The sequence below is a fragment of the Mytilus edulis genome, chromosome 5, assembly GCF_963676685.1.
Source record: "Mytilus edulis chromosome 5, xbMytEdul2.2, whole genome shotgun sequence".
Classification (NCBI taxonomy): Eukaryota; Metazoa; Mollusca; class Bivalvia; order Mytilida; family Mytilidae; genus Mytilus; species Mytilus edulis.
Genome location: NC_092348.1, coordinates 49,104,999 through 49,122,931, shown reverse-complemented (window position 1 = coordinate 49,122,931; position 17,933 = coordinate 49,104,999). Strand labels below are relative to the sequence as shown.

Sequence of the window (17,933 nt, the reverse complement as noted above, 5' to 3'; positions counted from 1 at the left end):
TTTTGATTACATTCTGATTACAATGAAAAAAATCAAAAACTGTTTATGGTCAATAAATTAACCTTTTTGTTATTCATATTTAATTGTAAACTTCAGTAAAAAAACTGTTACAGTATTGAAAAGTCATCATGTAAACTAGAAGTAAAAGATTCACAATTTAAAGATGTATATATATATACTTTATAATAAAATAAATTATTATTATTATATATTTGATAATAACTTAATTTCAAGTAATACTTTTCTTTAACCCCTGGATTATAATCTTTTGTTAATATTGTGATCTTTGTCCACTTTGAATTGACAGGTAGTTGACCAATTAAGGTTTGTTTCTATTGCAATTACCAATTGTGTATAGCTGTAGGGAAATCATGGTAATATATATGATAAATGATAAATCAGACATGTGAAAATTTATCTAATTAGCACAAACTAATTGAAAGGGGACAAATATGTAGTTCAAATTAAAAAAAAAATGGTATTTTTTCGGACTGGACGTGTAAAATGCAATGATTTTTGGTACTTATATTTTGTTAACAATTTGATAAAACAATTCTAGTAACATTTTACATAGTTTTTAATTGGTCATTTTATTTCATCCATATTTTAACTTCCAGAAACTGAACCTTGAAATACACATGATACATGGAGAGGTTTGATGACAAACACCAAACTCTTTATAAACCTTTATTTAATAGAAGTAAAAATAATTCAGAGATCAATGATGATTAAGTGTAATGGGTCATAACCAATGACATGTAAATATGCCGTAATTTTTTGTAGTTTATTAAACAGATAAAGTTTGATGTTATTATTTTATATCATATCATAAAATTCTTTTTTAAAAATGCTAATTTTGTTATATTAAACGTTTATTCATTCACATCAGTCAAAATGTTTTTTTTTTTTTTAAAGTTCATTGTAATCAGATGTAATCATGATTACTTTCCCAATGTAATCATTAATTTAATCAGGTACTTTCAGAAATGATGTAATCGTTAATTTAATTTAATCGTACAAATGCCAAAGTAATTGTAATTTAATCAATTACATTGAAAGTAATCAGACCCATCTCTGGTCCTAGGGAAGAAACTTCACCCTACAAGTTGAAGGAATACCATGCCTTGTTGCAGTAGTAAGTAGCCGTTTTGGTATAAAAAGAGACACAAATTTACCAAAAAAAAAAAAATAATGTTCGACTAAACATGATCCTAAATTCAGAACTTGAGAAGCTATCATTTCTAACCCCTATTTTCTGGAAACACTTAGCAGTGTTGTATTTTAGCTTGTTTGGAAACTTTCGGACTACAAAAAAATGTACATATTTCCTGGACTTGCATTTTTGAGTGAAAAATGTGTGTTATTGTGGAATCATAACATGTCTGAGTCTGAATTTTTATACCTTTATTCATTAAGATACGCTGAATACCATGAAAAATGTATAGAGCCCAGAAACAGAAAACTGCACCACAACACATCAAATGACTGGACCAGCATTGTAAGGGTTAACATATTTACCTGTCCTTGCTTGTCCTTAGATATCGTTTTGAAACTGCTTCTTCCAACTCAGTGAATGCAAACCTATCAGTATATAATACATTCTATTAAAATATATAGCCATAGTTTAATTCGTTTTTCAATAATGTGAAATTTAATTCAAAATGCAAAAAATTAAAATACATTTGTGGTTAACTTCGGAAATAATTTGTTATATATTACACCAAAGCATGATTATGATAGGATGACAAAATTCATAATATCTATATAACAAAATTTTTTTAAATTGTGATAAAAAACATGTGTACCCCCACTTTATCACCTGAGATCCTCCCCAGTTTTTGGTGGGGTTCGTGTTGCTTAGTCTTTAGTTTTCTATGTTGTGTCTTGTGTACTATAATTTGTCTGTTTGTCTCTTTATTATTAAGTCATGGCGTTGTCAGTTTATTTTCAATCTATGAGCTTGACTGTCCCTCTGGTATATTTTGCTCCTCTTTTATCTGTGTGGCTGCCTCAAGTTATTGTAAGACTGTTCGTTGACCTATAAGTTCTTTTATCTTCATCATTTGAGCTCTGGTGGAGATTTATCCTATTATTAATCATACCATATTTCCATATTTTAATAAAATGTACTCATCAGCCACTGACAAGAGCAAAACTTTTCAATCTTATTAATCAAAGATTGAATGCTTAGAGAAAGTATTTGTTTACCTTATTATTCCATTCTGTTCTATAATGTATGTTTGTAAAGCAAAGTATAGTGATGACCAAATATGGGCTGGTATGTTGTAGATTGCCTTTATATCTGTCTCTGACAATCCTCCGATTGACAAACAAATGGAGCATAATGCCTGAAATTGTATAAAACCGTAGAAATGGATTTTATCATCAAGAGTCAAAGGTCCCTCTTTTTGCTACTTATAGCATCAAAAGAGCCTTAACTTTTATATTCTGAAATCCTGTATCTTAATTTACCATTCAAATGGAGTCAAATACTTTTTGTTAAAGTGATTATAAATGAATATTTTAAATGTCATCGCATAGTCAGTTCATTTTCTGCCTATATGTTAGAATATCCCTATAGTGTTTTTCACCCCTTTTTTTATTATAATGTTCAAAAGACAAACACAATTTCAACCTTATATTATACGGTAAATGTCAAAAAGTTAAAAGTGTGTCATTTAAAAAAATGAAGTTTTTTTGTCTTAAACGTATGCAGATGAAAATAAAACCCCTACCTTCTTTAAATATGGGCAACATCCTTGTGAGAGAAAATGCATCAAAATATATATTCTTCATATTGAACTACTGATGTAGTTTTTATTTTTCTTATATGCACCAATTTTGAAGTTAGACAGTAAGTAAAATAATATAATTTTTGCGGCAAAATTCCTGTATTATGTTTTTCTATTTGTGTAAATTTTACAATAAAGAATAATTTACCAACAAGGCTATGCAATTAAAAGACTTGATAAAGATAATTGATGTTTAACAGGCTATATAGCCTCCTGTAAAAACCCAAACAAAAATATGTATCAAATTGTATAAATATGCTTATTCCTATTTTAGAAATTTTTCTTTGAACTTACTGATTATTTTCTTTCTAAGCACAGTCTAGTGGTATGAAAAATTATTGCTAGAAACTAAGGGAGCATTTGCCATTGTTAATGAAATTAACATAAAAAAAAAAATATTGTCAAAGCTAGGTAAAATAGCGATAAACAGATTATCATTGGTCATCTCAACTTCATTGCTTTTCTCACTTTCACCGTACTGGCTCAAGCAAGAAAATCAATCTCATTGAGATGATCAACGATATTCTTTAATTAACAGTCTGTTTAATTATAAATGTTATTATACCTGTTCCACTAAATTTTGTGTATATTCTTTCACATTATAATCATCTTCTAGTCTTTCTAAAACTTTGTCAAATAAGTCAACAACACTGAAAAAATAGGTCACTAAATTAAAGGCAACAAACAATCAAAATTTCACCTAAATTTTAATGAAGTCCTTCATCCAAAGGACACAAGGTGGAATGGGGCAGATCATTCATAAAATCAAATTTGAAATCTCATCAACCTGGTATTCTTATGCCATAATCGAAAATATTTACACAAGATCATAAATCAAATTATACTTTCTATGACTTTATTTGAATACTATTAAATAATGTGAAGTCTCAAAATAGTTGTTTTTCAAACAAATGTTTAACTTTTTTAGTTCTACTGACATGCACCTACCTTGGACATGATATCAATGAATCAATTTTCTTGTCTAACAGTCTAAAATGACCAAATACAACTAATTCCTGGAAAAGACATAAATGCAGATTCTCTCAAGCATAACCATCAAATTTAAGATCATATGAGAAGATATGTTTTCAGGCTAGGGTGATGGTTGGCGCCTGTTTCATCGTTTAAACTCGCTGGATTTGTTTGAACCTGTCCTGTTATTCAGTAGTGGTTGTTTGATGTGATTCACAAGCTTTTCGCCTATCTAATTTTATACATATATTAGACGGTTGGTTTCCCAGTTTGAATTGTTTTACACTAGTAATATTGGGGTCCTTTATAGCTTGCTGTAGGCCATACTTTGACCTATTATGGTTTACTTTTTTCACATTGTGACTTGGATGGAGAGTTGTCTTTTTGGCACTCATACCATGTCTACTTATTTCTATTTGAAAATATCTCTTAATCAATGTAATTTTGAAAGACTATTATCGAGTTTGATATTTCTAGACATAATTTAATACATTTCTGTACCCTAGCTTGACATATGCATCTAGGAGTATTGTAAAAGGTCAACAATTCTTATAGTGTTGATTAATAATAGTTTTCTTAAGTTCCATGATTAAACAATTTCTGATTTAATCTCTGATTACTGTTCTGCAATAGTAAATTCTTACATTAAGTGTAGTTTTGAGGTATAGAGGGTTTTTTGTTTCCTCAGCAGCTACTATCCTCTCCATCTGAGGTGGTGACAGTTGTTTACCACTCTGCATCAGACTTTTCTGTCAAAGAAATAAATTAAAATATAGGAGAGCATATATATAAAATATAAATTGCTAGGTTAGATTGCTGACAAATAATAATACATTGTGTATAAATACTAATATTACATCTTCACACACCTAAACTAGAGGTCTTAAGAGCCTGTGTCGCTCACCTTGGTCTATGTGCATATTAAACAAAGGATACAGATGGATTCATGACAAAATTGTGTTTTGGTGATGAAGTGTTTGTAGATCTTACTTTACTGAACATTCTTGCTACTTACAATTTTCTCTATCTATAATAAACTTCACCTTTTAGTTACAGAGGAAAATATTTTGTAAAAATTTACAAAAATTTACCAAATTTATGAAAATTGTTAAAAATTGACTATAAAGGACAATAACTAAAGGGGTCAACTGACCATTTTGGTCATTTGACTTATTTGTAGATCTTACTGTACTGAACATTATTGCTGTTTACAGTTTATCCCTATCTATAATAGTATTCAAGATAATAACCAAAAACGGCAAAATTTTCTATATGTTCTATTTTTAGCCATGGCGGCCATCTTGGTTGGTTGGCAGGGTCACTGGACACATTTTTTGAACTAGATACCCTAATGATGATTGTGGCTAAGTTTGGTTAAATTTGGCCCAGTAGTTTCAGAGGAGAAGATTTTTGTAAAAGATAACAAAAATTTACGAAAAATTGGTAAAAAATTACTATAAAGGGCAAAAACTCCTTAAGGGGTTAACTGACCAACTTGGTCATGTTGACATATTTGAAGATCTTACTTTGCCGAACATTATTGCTGTTTACAGTTTATCTCTATCTATAATAATATTCAAGATAACCAAAAACGGCAAAATTTCCTTAAAGTTACCAATTCAGGGGCAGCAACCCAACAACCAGTTGTCCGATTCTTCTGAAAATTTCAGGGCAGATAGATCTTCACTTGATAAACACTTTTACCCCGTCAGATTTGCTATAAATGCTTTGGTTTCAGAGTTATAAGCCAAAATCTACATTTTACCCCTATGTTCTATTTTTAGCCATGGCAGCCATCTTGATTGTTTGCCCGGGTCACTGGACACATTTTTTAAACTAGATACCCAAATGATGATTGTGGCCAAGTTTGGTTAAATTTGGCCCAGTAGTTTCAGAGGAGAAGATTTTTGTAAAAGTTAACGACGCAGGACGACGCCGGATGCAGGACGACGCCTGATGCAGGACGACGCCGGAGTCAGGACGACGCTGGACGCCAGACGCCAAGTGATGAGAAAAGCTCACTTGGCCCTTCAGGCCAGGTGAGCTAAAAAAATGTCTTGCGTGAGTGTTTTTCTCTAGATTGGCCTTCCATGACAAGGTATCACTACCACTATTGAAGTTATATTATTGCTGTGGTCTATGCTGGAAATGAGGCTAAGCAATTGGTGCTGTAGTTTATTAAAGGTGTGAGATAAAATCCAGTTGAGGTACAAAAATTTGTCAGCACAAAAATCTAATTCTAATACTGTTAGATGTAATTTTCAAACTTATATATATTTATATTAATACCAAGCCTCGTAAGGTGGCTTTATGGGACTATTTTACTTTTATCCAAAGTTATTTAAAAGAAATACCTGGTGCTTCTACAAAAATTGAGAATAAGGAAATCATCTAATATCTGGTTTACATTTGAAAGAAATAACTGTTAAACAAAAATCGTTCATTGTACATGGATGCCCCACTTGCACATTAATTTTCTATGGACTGTGAAATTGGTGTAAAAACTCTCAATTTAGAATTACAATTGGAAAGATCATATCAAAGGGAACAAGTGTACTAAGTTTCAAGTTGATCAAAAACTATCTTGACCAAAAAAATAATTAGCCAAAAACTTTAACCTGAAGCAGGATAGACAGCAAACAAATGAATGGACATATGTACACATACACTGAAAAACATGATGCCACAAAGTGGGGCATAAAAAATAATAAATAATTAATTTTTTTCTTATTCAATTTATTTAAAATCTGCTGTTTATTCAAAATAAAAGTACCAGTATGTACAGACAGAAAGGTAAAGGGTAGCCCCCCACACCTAAAAAAATGATTAAGTAAAATTAAAGAGAATTTTTAAAGGTCTATATACAGACATGCTTTGCTTTCCTAAAAAGAAACCACTGTTCAATATACATATACTTATAATGAAACAACCAATATATAATTACATATTATTACTTTTGAATTTTTATGGTACATGTATTCAAAATATGAATACAACCAAGCTACAACAGAATCAATACAAAATGAATTCTTACTTCACTTAGATCTTTCTGTTCAGATTCAGTCAGAGGTAAAATTTCAATCTGTTGGAGTTTCCTTTCCTCAACCAGTTCCTTGACGTTTTCATGGTCTGATGATTTTGTACTGATAACCATTCTTACTCCTGCAGGAAGATTTTTTGGCAACCAGTACAACAGCTACAATTAAAAGTACATACAGAATATTTAATGTATCACTTTGTCTGACCTTTCACTGTGAACTTCTTTTCTTTATAGAAATACAACACCAGGAACTGACATTGTGCAGTTTCAATTTTTGAAAAAAAATCATTGAAAATTGACATCAAAATTACGATATATGCATCACACAGTTGTGAGATTTTTAAACTAGAGGCTCTCAAGAGCCTGTATGGCTCACCTGATTCTACTTTGGTTTTTGAAATCATATAAAAAAATATAAAATTTGGCTTAAAGTAACAACACTTGGTCAGCACCTCATAAGGAAAGGAACATTCATGCTATGCTTGATTTCATTCAATTCAGTGGTTCTTTAGAAGAAGACTTTTGTATGCATTTCCCATAGGGTCCTATGTTAAACTAAGTCCCCCGCTGGCGGCCATCTTGGATGATGGATCAGCTACAAAGTAACAACACTTGGTCAGCACCTCATAAGGAACATTCATGCCATGTATGATTTCATTCCATTCAGTGGTTCTCTAAAAGAAGTCATTTGTATGCATTTCCCATAGGGTCCTCAGTGTTCTCCCCAGAAATTTTGGATAGCATCACATTTTGCGTAAAAAAAAATAACTGTATTTTTTTTAATGTCATTTAACGCGTCGCGTTGATGCTCTATTTCCTTTATATGTTTAAGTTTATATTGTTCAATTCATAACTGAGAATACAATTAAACTATAACCACAAAAACAGTTGTTTCAGTTTATGTTTTCTTTATTCATTTATAGTTACAGAATTATTTTTTTTCTTTTGTGCCAAACAAAAATAAATATGTGGTTTCAGTTACCCAACAATAAGTCAAATGAATGAATGGTTCATTATACCTATAGTGCAACCTGTATATATACAAAACTAAATATCTAGTACACAAAATTAACTATTTTTTATATTATATTAAGTAAAGATAAAGTAGCAAAAAAAAATCAATTTAAAAACTTTTTTTTATAATGTTTATGAAATTCATTGTTTCATGGCACTCAATGAATTAGTCCAAGTAGTTTCTTATCTTTACATTAAAATGATATGTATTTTTAACAAAGTTATCTAACAAATAGTCTGTTAATGCGTAGTTTTCCCTCTTGGTATATTTTTTTCTGTCTACTGTCCATCTGTTGTCATTATCGTGAAAATGCAGATTTTTGTCATATCTCGTCCGGTTCCTATCCGTAGTTTACAGAAAAATGTGCAATGGCGGCCGTAGAAAAATTTACGAAAATGAGTCCGAGAATAAACATTGTTTGACAAGAGATTGTGAATGAATAAGACGCTTTTAATACATTAAATGGATTAAACATAAACTTAAACCAATTATGATAACTTTTTAAAGAAGTATTAAACTTATTTTAGCTGTAAACCAAAATTCTCGCTCTCGTATTACCGGAAGAGAAAGAAAGTAATTTTTGGAGAGTTGCACAAATAAACGATCTTTTAAAAAAAAATAATAATCGTTTCAAGCTTTGAAATTTCTTAATACAAAACGTTGATTTTAAATTGTTTTATGATTGCATTTTTCCATGTCGAAATTGGTGATTGCAGACACGTGGTATTAGTCATGTCACAAGTGTCAGCTTGGGATATTCGCATCTAAACAGTTATCACCCTGAGGGCAATTAACACCTAGCTATTTAATCTCTTAATTGCCTCAACTGTCTGACTTAAAGGGATAACAATTAAAGGTGATATAATTTTTATGATCATAATCGATAATAGATGAAAGTTCGAAACTGAGGACAGGTAAAATAGCATCTTCAAAATAATTATAGCATCGCGGGAATAATTATAGCGTCGCGGGAATTATTATAGCATCACGGTGAAAAAATATAGCGTCGCGGTACCGCGACGCTAAAACGGCCTGGGGAGAACACTGGTCCTATGTTAAACTAAGTCCCCCGCTGGCGGCCATCTTGGATGATGGATCAGCTACAAAGTAACAACACTTGGTCAGCACCTCATAAGGAACATTCATGCCATGTTTGGTTTCATTCCATTCAGTGGTTCTCTAGAAGAAGTTCAAAATGTAAAAAGTTAACGACGACGGACGCCAAGTGATAAGAAAAGCTCACTTGGCCCTTCGGGCCAGGTGAACTAAAAACAGTTTTATGTTGTTTAATTAATGCAAATTTTCCACTGACAAAATACTAATCATATGAGGAATCAAAGTATGAAATATATAACAGGGTATGCCTGAAATACATTCAGTTACAATTAACATTTCAATCATTAGAAAGAGACAAGTCAGAAACAAGCATCATGGGAACTTATTTTGTGGTCATTCACTCACAATGCATATCTGTTATTAACACTAATTCTGCATGCAAAGAGACTTCTTTAAAATAAAGTCAGTAGACAAAAAAAGATAGACCTAATATATGGTGCCTTCTTTTGTCTCCTGACCTTATACATGCATGCCATAGCATTTACAACCTCCATGAACATACCTGGTGTGTGTCGCTGAAAGTGGGAATAAGGGAACAAGTTACTTTTTTCATATTTAATTCATAGCCTTTGCCTTGACATTTACACCTATGCCTTCCCAAAAATTTATAAAGAACCAGACAAAACCCTAATTGCAGTACAACAATACCTTCTCCACTTTGGTGGACTTTTTGATTTTTTCAACTCCATCAATAACCAGAACTGCAGTTTTCCCAATGCTTATAACTCTCTCTAAACAAACAACCAACTCATTAACACGTTCTACCATCTGTAGTGGTTCTTTCTCCATCGTGTGTCCTGCCTGATTATTCAGTTCTTGTATTAACCTATTCAGCATACTTTTAATATCTACATAGGTATAAAATAGATGACTGAAATAGTGATTCATTTATTTTCTTGGGTACCAATTTTTATGATTTGAGGAAAATTTGCATATTCCTGGATATTTAAATTCATGGTTTTGGCAAATTCTGCTTACATTCTTGTAGAAAATTTGTTATTATGGTTCTCCTGTACCCACGAAATCCATGAAAATTAGTATCAAACAAATATTTATCAATTCACAGTTAGTAAAATAACAAATATACAGAGCTCTGATAATAGATGCATGTTTTGATTTTTAATACTGTGGCTTCATTATCAATATTATTCATAGAATACTATAGTTCTCTGAACTTTCTTCAAAAACTTTGGTTTTAATAAATATCATTCGTGTGTTTAAGGGAAATCATCACTTCCTACCGATGTTGAGAAAACAGTTGAAAAAGTATGATGCCATATTGAAGGAATTATTTGGCAAATTGAACTCTAACATTTGACAATCAGCAATGGTGTTGTTTGGGTCGATTTTGACTTAGTACCAACAGAACAAAGGTTACTTCTAGTTTTTCTTGCACAATGATCATGATAATCACTAAGATGTTTGATAAACCTTAAAAATGCAAGGATACCAGCACCAGATACCTTTGGGGAAGTATAAGAAAGGGGTCTATTTTCATGGATTTCGTAGGTAAAAGCGAACAAAAAGATAACATGTTCAACTAATAACAAATTTTCTATGGCTTGTATGCAGAATGAGGGGAAAAAAAAACTAAATCAAATATCCACGAAACTTCTTTTTTTCTCCCATGTCATTGATCACAGATATTACATGTAAAAAAATATTTATACCTTTCTTACATTTATGGCTAATTTTTAAAAGGTTCAATAAAAATTTGTTAGGGTTCAGCAGAACCCAGTGTCGCGCCTACTTTATGAATCTAATAAATGTTTTAAGAACTTTAACTGCAGACTGCAGAAAAACAGGAAATACATTTTTACAAAATTTCCTTCTAGATACTAGCTTTTAATCATAAACAAGCTTCTGTCAAAGTTTGGTAGAAATTCAGGACGGTTTAAGAAAGTTATTAAAATTTCTAAAACTTTAACCACAGAGTGAATGTAAGGTTAACTATCAGAAAAACTTATTTCACTTTATAAGTAAAATACAGATAAACAAGATTTTTTTCCCCAAAATTTCCTTTTGAATACTATTTTATGATCATAAACAAGCTTCAGTCCAATTAAGAAGAAATCCAGGATAGCTTAAGAAAGTTATTAAAATTTTAAAAACTTTAACAACAGAGTGAATGTAATTTTTCCTGGCAGAAAAAAACAAATGTAATTTTTCCTGGCAGAAAAAAAAAATGTCCATTTATCAGTGAAATACATATAAACTGGATTTTTTTTTACAAAATTTATTACTGGATACTATCTGATCATTAACAAGCTTCTGTCCAAGTTTGGTAGAAATCCAGAATAGTTTAAGAAAATTATCAAAATTTCAAAAACTTTAACCTCAGAGTTGAAGGCTCGACAAACACCATTTATGTGTTAGACTAAATATCTGTCCCCTTTATAAGCCTTTTAGAGCCCTAAAAATAAATGTCATCAGTCCTTAGATGTTATCTTCTATATTTATTGATGTACACATGTATGTATTCAATTTATTTCAAGAAGTTGAATCCCAATAATCGATGATCATGAACCTATAAAATATAGCATGGAAATATAATATTATCCTTACGACCTGGTAAAACCTAGTTATCCTACCTCATTGTATTATTCAAGTGAGGTTATGATGTGAAAAATGCCTTGAATGAGTGCTGTTAACACAATTTATAAGGAGGACTTCTGTTTCATACCTTATTCAATTTTACTTTCTCATCATATTGTATAAACTGATAATCATTTGTAACATATAGTTCTTTGTTATTTAAAAGTGTCTACTTTGAACCATGTCATTTTTTGGTATGTAAATGACCTTGTGGTCCAATTTTTCAAATTGACAATGGTAGACCATACTGGCATTAGTTATGTAGTTACATCCTTATATTGGAGTTTATGATCCCCATGTTTATGTACTCGATTCATTTATTAAGCTGAAGAGGCTTCTTTTTGTGGTGTCTTCACATATTCATTGGTCTTAAAAAAGCCTATGAGGTCAAGGTCAAACAAGAAATAGGCTAACAAATCAAAGAGAGGTAGACTGGATCATAGTATATACTTTATCTGTTTTGGAGTTAAGTGTGACATCTATTTTCATTAAACTAGTACACATTTTTTATTTAGGGACTGGCAGAAGCCTGCCTGAGGGCACTGGATTTTCTCTCTGTGTTGAAGACCCATTGGTGGCTTTTTTCTGCTTTTGATCAGGTTGTTGTCTCTTTGACACATTTCCAATTTTCATTCTCAATTTTAGTTAAAATTTCTACCTGTACTCTCCTCTGCAGCACCAACAAAATGATAAACCACACACAGATTTGAGTAGGTAGCATCAGACTTTATCTGTTTTAACCATGAGGACAATAGTGAGGACTTTCCACTTCCTGCAGGCCCTGTTATAGCATAACATACTGGGTTCTCTACAATGATAATAGATAATGGTTGATGCAATAAGAATTGTATACTTTATAATGCCTCGTTGAAACAATTTGTAATTTAGAATAAACTTGAAACTTCTTTTTTTTTATTTAGTCTTAAAATGGAAGAAATGTTGGTAATTCCTGAGAAATCTACTGTTTAAAGTCATTTAAATCATTTCAACTTACTTTTGCATTCAATTAAATGTTATTGAACATTTTTAGAAAAAACTAGTAATTTTTTGAAGAATATGCACTAAAACCAGTCAATACAAGTTTGTTGATGCAATGATTCACAGGGGCTTGTTCAGTGGAAAGATGAGTTTTTTTGTCAATGGTAGTCGCTATTTATATTTTACATAATATAGCCACCATCATTGATAGTAAAACCTCCTCTGATCCACTAAAAAAGCCCCTGTGCATGAATGGCATGGATCTAGAGTGATTAATTTCAACAGTTTAAGAAAAAAAGGCCTGAACTTTCAAGTCATTTCAAAATCACTGAAATTGTGTAGAAAAATTTCAGGATCCTTGGGTGAGACACCTTTATGTAATAGCAATTTTAGTGTTATAATCTTGCTGTCAGGTGAAAATATTTCACTCTTTTTTTATGATATCAAATGAGAGGAAAAAACAAACTTAACTTGAACTTACTTCATTTTTGATAAGATATAATGGAGTCATCCTTTAAACTTTTATGTACTTCACTGATCAAGACATAAAATTTGGGATTTATGTTCAATTACTCAGTAGATATATAAATTGTATTCTGCCCTGTATTCATTATTTAAATTTTGATTATGAAGAGTTTAAAATTGTAAATAATGTTCCTTCTGTAATAACTTTGGCTGTTGAAATTTTTCAAAAAGGGATGACTTTTTATGTGAAAACATTTTCTATATATATCTAACTATCTGAAAGTATAACATAACTTTCTTGGAGAAATACAATACTTAACAATTATTATACAAATTTTACTATTTTAAAATTGGTATGCATTCATCATTTCAGTATTTAGATTAAAAAAAGCAAATAAATTGGTTCCTCAAAGTTACGTTTCAGGAATCTTATTCTAGATCAGGGTTGTAGCTGCTGTAAGGGACTTTAGGCATGTACCTACACATTATATTTTCACCAATAATTTTTTTTTGTAAAAAAAAAATAATAAACAACGTTATCTGTTTATACTGTATATGAAAGCCGGTGAAGTTGTCAAAACTCTTTAATTATCAAATGTCATGTGTACACTAACTAGTCTCTCGTCCTTAGTGAATGGAATATTGGATAGAATTGAATGTTTTTACGATTTAACCTTGTATAGAAACTTTAAACTAGAACTTTGGTTCAGATCACTTTACTTCCATCAACAAAAACTTGAATGAACCTCAACTTAGACACATGAGTTTTTTAATTAGTTGTTGTTAGTTTTCAACTAGCTTTCCACTTTGTCTTCACCCAACTTGCCAATGTTGATAGTCCGTTTCGCTGTGCAGGATATAAAAATACGTAGTCACGTCTGATCACAATGGGGACATTAAATCTGATGCCTAGTTGTAGAGAGAATGTAACTCTTTGAGGAGTTCCTGGTTGGTCTACCGGTACTAAAAGGCAAAATTTCTGCTCCTATCCAATAATCCCTCATTTTCCAATGCATTTTTAAATTTCCAGACCTTCGTCCTGGACGACACCTTTCATAGGACCTTTCTCCAAGTTGTATTTATTGTAAAAAAAAAATTTCAACAGTCCTGAACTTGCATAAATATTTGACAATGGATGTTAAAAAATCAATCAATCAACTGGTTTCCAGTAATTTTGAGTACATATGTACTCTCAAATCTGCTTGTAATGGCCACAATTATTCAAAATTCATAAGCAGGTAGGAATTTTAAAGTAGAGGATATAATTCAAAGAAATAGGAATTTCTTGAAATTTGTTAGGCATCGACTATGTCTGTACGTATGTGTTTGTGTGGCTAGGGTGAAGGTTTAAGATTCAAAAGATTGATGGTTGATGTCTAGCCAAAAGGATAGTTCTATTATATAGTAGTATCAGTGTTTACGTACCTATTTTTTCATGAAGGATCATCAATATGTACTATTAATTAAGTTAAACGTATATATCAATCATAACGGAATAGATATGATAATACCAAACAGGGTGTACTGTTTAATTAAAGGGATACGCCGATCTACGCTGGCCAATGCATTTTGTAAATATTTTTTTATATTACAGATTGTACTGTAATATTTAATTCACCAGTCGGATGTTAGGGTACATTATTCATAATTCTTTGAACTTTTCATCATGTATATTATAATTATTATGATTAAATAACCAGTAAATTTAATATTTTGTACAAAAAATTTTGCAGCTAAAACACTAAAAACCGTTTTCCGTCCTGGACCTGCTGGGGGCCTTGAGCAGGCCCCCTGCCGATTGGTGCCTACAGTTGACTGAATACCTAGCTACACCCCTGTAGATAGTAGTAAGCTAATGAAAACACTAGGAACCAGGTGCTCCGCAGGGCGCAGCTTTATACGACCGCAGAGGTCGAACCCTGAACAGTTTGGGCAAGTATGGACAAAACATTCAAGCGTGATACAGCTCTGAATTTGGATTGTGATCAAATTTTTGACATTACAGTACAGTTCAAGAGTACCAACTCTCCCACACCCTACACCGAGGAAAATGTCGGAGCCACTCCGACAAACTCCGATATTCCTCCCAAAATGTTGGGAGGAATTTGGGAGTAATCTCTCCCAAAATCAGGGTAAATGTTTATTGTGATAACGAGCTCACTCTCTACACCGAGGAATTAATTGCCCTTATCCTACTTTGATCTATACCGGCACAAGACTGAATGGGTAATTGGATTACCTGACAGGTAAAGGTTGAAGTAATAAAGAGTTATATTTCCGGTCTATTGTACCAGTTTAAGTGTCAAACAGGTGTATAATTTTAAATGTATTTTATACTAATTAAATTTCATTTGTGTTCATAAAAACTAAAGTCAAAATATTTTCGTATTTTTTGTTAGCCCATCTAAAAATATCTTAACCTTAATGTACTTGCTTAAAAAAAAAAACGATTATAAAATATAGCGGAATATGTGAAAAACAAAATATTCTACTTCAAAGTTAAAGTCTTTATTTAAAAATTATAAGTCTAAAAGTTTTATATATGCAAGTAAAAAGGAAAATTTATTCACCATTCATTAGACAAAATGATTGCCCCGTATTAATTGTGTAAATCTACGGCATTTTCTTTTTACGATTATCTAATTGCTGGAATGAATAAAAGATTTAAAAGCAAAATGTTGTTGTTAATTCTTTCAATTGTATTTAAGTTTAATAAAAAATGAAAACTACTTAATTTTGACCTCGATGTCTTCACCAGTAAATTAATATTTTATTTACGAAATGAGCATACTTGTGTAAAAATAACCGGAAACTTTCGCTAAATTAATCTGAGCAGTTAAATAAAATTACGTGTTTGAAAGTTTTGTATATTCAAGTAAAAAGGAAAATATTATTCACCATTCGTTATGCTTAACAATTACGGCATTTTCGTTTTACGATTTGTTGGCAGTACAGCAGAATAATAATACATTTCCGTTACAACAGGAATACTTCCAGCTGCATTAATTCGTCTTTGTTTAATATTAACTTTCGCACAATGAATATAAATTTGTGTATTTTCAACAAAAGATTTTAAAAACAATTATTTGCCGTGCGAAGACAATTCCACGATACACATCTCAGTTATCAACAGTTTGGGTTGAACTTGAACTTGACTTACTTAACAATGTTAAATGCTAAAAATAGTTAACATCAATGTTATCCACAGCACGAGTTTTTTAAAGGGCGGGAAAAAATATCGCGTACTAGTAAACTCAGGTGACCTTTCTGGCCGACCGTGGGAAAGTCCATTCAAGGTTTCTAAAGTTGCAGAACGACATTTTTGTGCAATCGTATTGAGGCTCCAGAAGGTCCTTTTACAATTGATTTATCGGGAAAATATAATTCTTATCCGAATAAACGTGAACACATTTTTAACTATTTGAATTTTAATGTTTTATCTTTCAAAAAAGAAAGTACATTAGTTATATGTCCATGGTCAATAATATAGATTTACAGTTGGTGATGTATTAATTGAAATTATGATGGAAATTGTCCGGGGTGACTGATTGTATTCAAATGACAATAATCATGATATAAATACGATAAAGAAATGCCAATTGTAGGCGGTTGGAAAATTTTGAAAATAAAATGATGACTGATTTAACTGGAATAGAATATTTTGATGGGCAATTATGAGGTTTGATAAATTTTATTAATAATTAAAGGATTAGTGACCTATCGGATAGCGATAAGCGGATTACTTATCATCACAACTTTTAACATCTTTTGTAAACGTAAAATGATTGAGCGTCATAAACTTGTCAAACACCGGTAGAATTATAGTACATTTATAATATAATTAATGTGAAAATATTTTTCACTTTCCAAATTCAAATGACGAAATTGATATAAATACTTTCGTCAATTTGAAAACCGTTCCGTAAAATGCGAAAATGACGAGCACTATCAATATCACTTGAAATTATTTCCTTTGTCAACAGAGTTGTCATTTAACAGTTTCTGTTCGTAATTTGAATTATTCAAGTCTGTATAAATGTACCGAGGTGGTGAAACATCATATTTTACATTGCTCAATAAATTAAGTTTACTTGATGATCCGATGAATCGGGTTACCGAAAAAAAACATGATTTTATTAGCCAGTTGATTTTTTAATAATGAACAATTAATGCGCTGATATTGCTTATTGAATAAGTTATAAAAGAAACTAATTGTGGCAAAATCGTCCTTGCTGAAAGAACACAATGTATGACCTGACCGGACTGTAATAGAAACACAAAATAACAATTTTCTTCATACTTTTTCGTATGTACGTTCTATTTTAAAGATAACGGCATAAGACACAAATATAAAAGATAATAATTATCTTATTCTAAATGATATTGTCACATCTTTATCTGTCAAAGAAAGGAAAACATTTGTTCAATTTATAATACCGTGATTTTAAAGCACACCTGTGCAACCAAGATCGATTAAGGGAGCTACCATTTGATTTTTATGGGGGGGCTAGGATGAAAAATTTTGTCCTGCATTTTTTTTTAGTTGTAATCTCTGTCCTGCCTTTTTATTTTTCACTCTATTCGGTCCTGCCTTTTTTTTATTAGTTTATCCTGACTTTTTTTTACCTACATTGTCATCCTGCCTTTTTTTTTGGCAAAGTGTCTCATCCTGCCTTTTTTTTTACTCAAAACTGCTGTCCTGCCTATTTTTTTCAAATTTCATCCTAGCCCCCCCATAAAAATCAAATGGTAGCTCCCTAAATGTTCAAAGGTAAATTATCTGGGTAATCCAATTATGTTGTCACGCGTCGTTAATTTGAAGTACATCCGATGGGCAATAAACCAATTAACAGCCACGCGGTGTTGGGAGAGAATCTTTGGAGGATTTTAGGAGTGAAATCCGCGGTACTCGGTATGATTCCGAGAAACACGGAAATCGGAGAAAAAAGTTATCGAATCG

At 31.4% G+C, this 17,933-nt stretch overlaps 1 protein-coding gene across 2 annotated transcripts in view; it reads right to left on the bottom strand.

The window, feature by feature from the left end:
* LOC139525437 (TPR repeat-containing protein DDB_G0287407-like) overlaps nucleotides 1-17,933 on the bottom strand; it is a 54,335-nt gene that overhangs the window by 28,303 nt on the left and 8,099 nt on the right. For both annotated transcript variants that reach the window (XM_071320764.1, XM_071320763.1), the window contains exons 6-13: nucleotides 12,189-12,338; nucleotides 9,584-9,783; nucleotides 6,799-6,960; nucleotides 4,409-4,513; nucleotides 3,741-3,808; nucleotides 3,358-3,442; nucleotides 2,209-2,348; nucleotides 1,519-1,581 (exon numbers count right to left, since the gene is read on the bottom strand). In XM_071320764.1, the coding sequence (XP_071176865.1) occupies nucleotides 1,519-1,581; nucleotides 2,209-2,348; nucleotides 3,358-3,442; nucleotides 3,741-3,808; nucleotides 4,409-4,513; nucleotides 6,799-6,960; nucleotides 9,584-9,783; nucleotides 12,189-12,338 (973 nt within the window). The remainder of the gene's footprint in view (nucleotides 1-1,518; nucleotides 1,582-2,208; nucleotides 2,349-3,357; nucleotides 3,443-3,740; nucleotides 3,809-4,408; nucleotides 4,514-6,798; nucleotides 6,961-9,583; nucleotides 9,784-12,188; nucleotides 12,339-17,933) is intronic.